This window comes from Nestor notabilis, unplaced genomic scaffold (assembly GCF_000696875.1).
Source record: "Nestor notabilis isolate BGI_N333 unplaced genomic scaffold, ASM69687v1 scaffold31792, whole genome shotgun sequence".
NCBI lineage: Eukaryota > Metazoa > Chordata > Aves > Psittaciformes > Psittacidae > Nestor > Nestor notabilis.
This window is the reverse complement of record NW_009920227.1, coordinates 35,550-37,322: the sequence shown is the minus strand read 5'-3', so window position 1 is coordinate 37,322 and position 1,773 is coordinate 35,550. Positions and strand designations below refer to the sequence as shown.

General features: G+C 39.9%; 1 protein-coding gene across 1 annotated transcript in view; it reads left to right on the top strand.

Annotated features, from left to right (window-relative positions):
• Positions 1-271: 271 nt before the first annotated feature.
• Positions 272-1,773, top strand: part of PIGU (phosphatidylinositol glycan anchor biosynthesis, class U) — a gene marked incomplete at its 5' end in the record, with an annotated part of 12,426 nt that continues 10,924 nt past the window's right edge. The window contains 2 exons of the mRNA XM_010010586.1: positions 272-367; positions 1,612-1,671. Coding sequence (XP_010008888.1) covers positions 272-367; positions 1,612-1,671 — 156 coding nt within the window. The remainder of the gene's footprint in view (positions 368-1,611; positions 1,672-1,773) is intronic.

Sequence of the window (1,773 nt, the reverse complement as noted above, 5' to 3'; positions counted from 1 at the left end):
ATATGATTTATAAATAGCAAAGTGCAAAACACTTCAGCTATAACCTTTTTAGCTGAAAGAGATTACAGGTGCCCATTCAGTTAGTGAAGAGCTTTGCATGGCAGAAATACGGAGGCAATCAATCAGTTGTAGCTGGTTGTTGGCTTTGTGAGATTTTGTGTCACCCACTGAGATGGCGATTCCATGTGAGACTGTTATGAGTGTGGATGTTTTAAAACCTGTAGGTTTTGTACTTTTACCATCATGAGATCTTTCTCTTCCCACCTTTCAGGATTCTAATGTAGGCATTTTGTATGTTTCAGTGGTTGAAGGACTAGCTCTGCTGGATTTAGGGGTCTCGCCATACTCTGGAGCTGTTTTCCATGAGGTCAGTATGCATGCTTCATTTCAAGTGGCGCGTTTCTTAGTCTTACTGCTTTCAGCTTGGCAAAGGCTTGTCCCAAAGACTTCAGAGAAATTGGAGTCGTGTAGTTGTTGTGCGGCAGTTGTATATGTAGTGCAAATAGTAGTTGCATGTGTAGTGACTAGCACAGTGAGGAAATACAGTTCATCACAGAATGACTCTCTGTGCAGGTGATAGACATTGTAAGATTCCTTACTCTGTAAGGAGAGCCTGAAATAGGGGAAATGTGTAATAGGAAAACACTCTGTTCACATCCAGATGTTTCTGTGAGCAGAAGCCAGAGCAGGAAGAGGCAGTGTCATTGTGAGTCTGAACACAGTTTTACTGGGTAGCAGCATCTTGAGTTTGTGTGTTTGCTGAAATACTGAATTAGCACAGGCAAGCAGTACATTTACCCCTCATCTTGAGAACACCTCGTTCCTCCAAACACTTCAGCATCTGTGGGGTTCTGTGCCTTGAGTGGTCTTACTTGTGTGAATGTAACTTCCCATCATACTTCTGAAAATTTGCATCTCTTCAACAAATTCTCCTTCTCTACACACAGTTTTCTCTCCAGTATTTTCTCTTTATACCATCACATTATTTTAAAAGTATTTCAAAAGAAATCTATTTGCTCACAGTGAATTTACACCGTGTAAATATAGTACTTCCAGATGAAGCTTTTCTGTCATAGGAATAATTCAGGAACATGCTCTTCCTCCTACCCTTGAAGGGAAAAGCTGTGGGAGTAAGAGGATGATAGGACTCTAGTGCCACTGCTTTGTGGTTTTAACATGCTTTCTTCTTTCTGCTTTATAAAAGGCTCATCTGAACAAGAGGTTTAACAGTGAAGACAGCTTTCAAAAGTACCTGTGAACAAGCTGAAAAATAATAGATTCTCTAGGAAAAAAATACTTTCTAAAGCTGTTCTTTATATGCTTTCTACTGTAACTGTACCACTAGACTAGTAGAACTGAAAAGTTGGAAGAGAATATGATTTTCAAAGTTGATTGTGCCTTTTATAAAGCATATTGAGAACTTTGCAAGAGAAAAGATGAGTACATGTGCTTTGATTAATCACTTTACTCTGAAGTACCAGTGTTGTAGAAGAGGCCAAGGAAAACTACCTTTCACAGTGTTTCATAGTACCACTCCATTGTTCTCATCAAATTTCCAGCCGTTTTATCTGGACAGTGTTTAACATGGGTTTCTCTTCTGCTCTCTTTTAGACCCCACTGATTATATATCTCTTTCACTTCCTGATTGAGTATGCTGAATTGGTGTTCATGGTAAGTGCCTCTGGAAAGCTGCTCTTGAAAGGTCCCATTCTGTGAAATGCTGAGTATGACTTTCCTTTTACTCCTGCAAGAATCAGGGACCTTCAGCCTCCC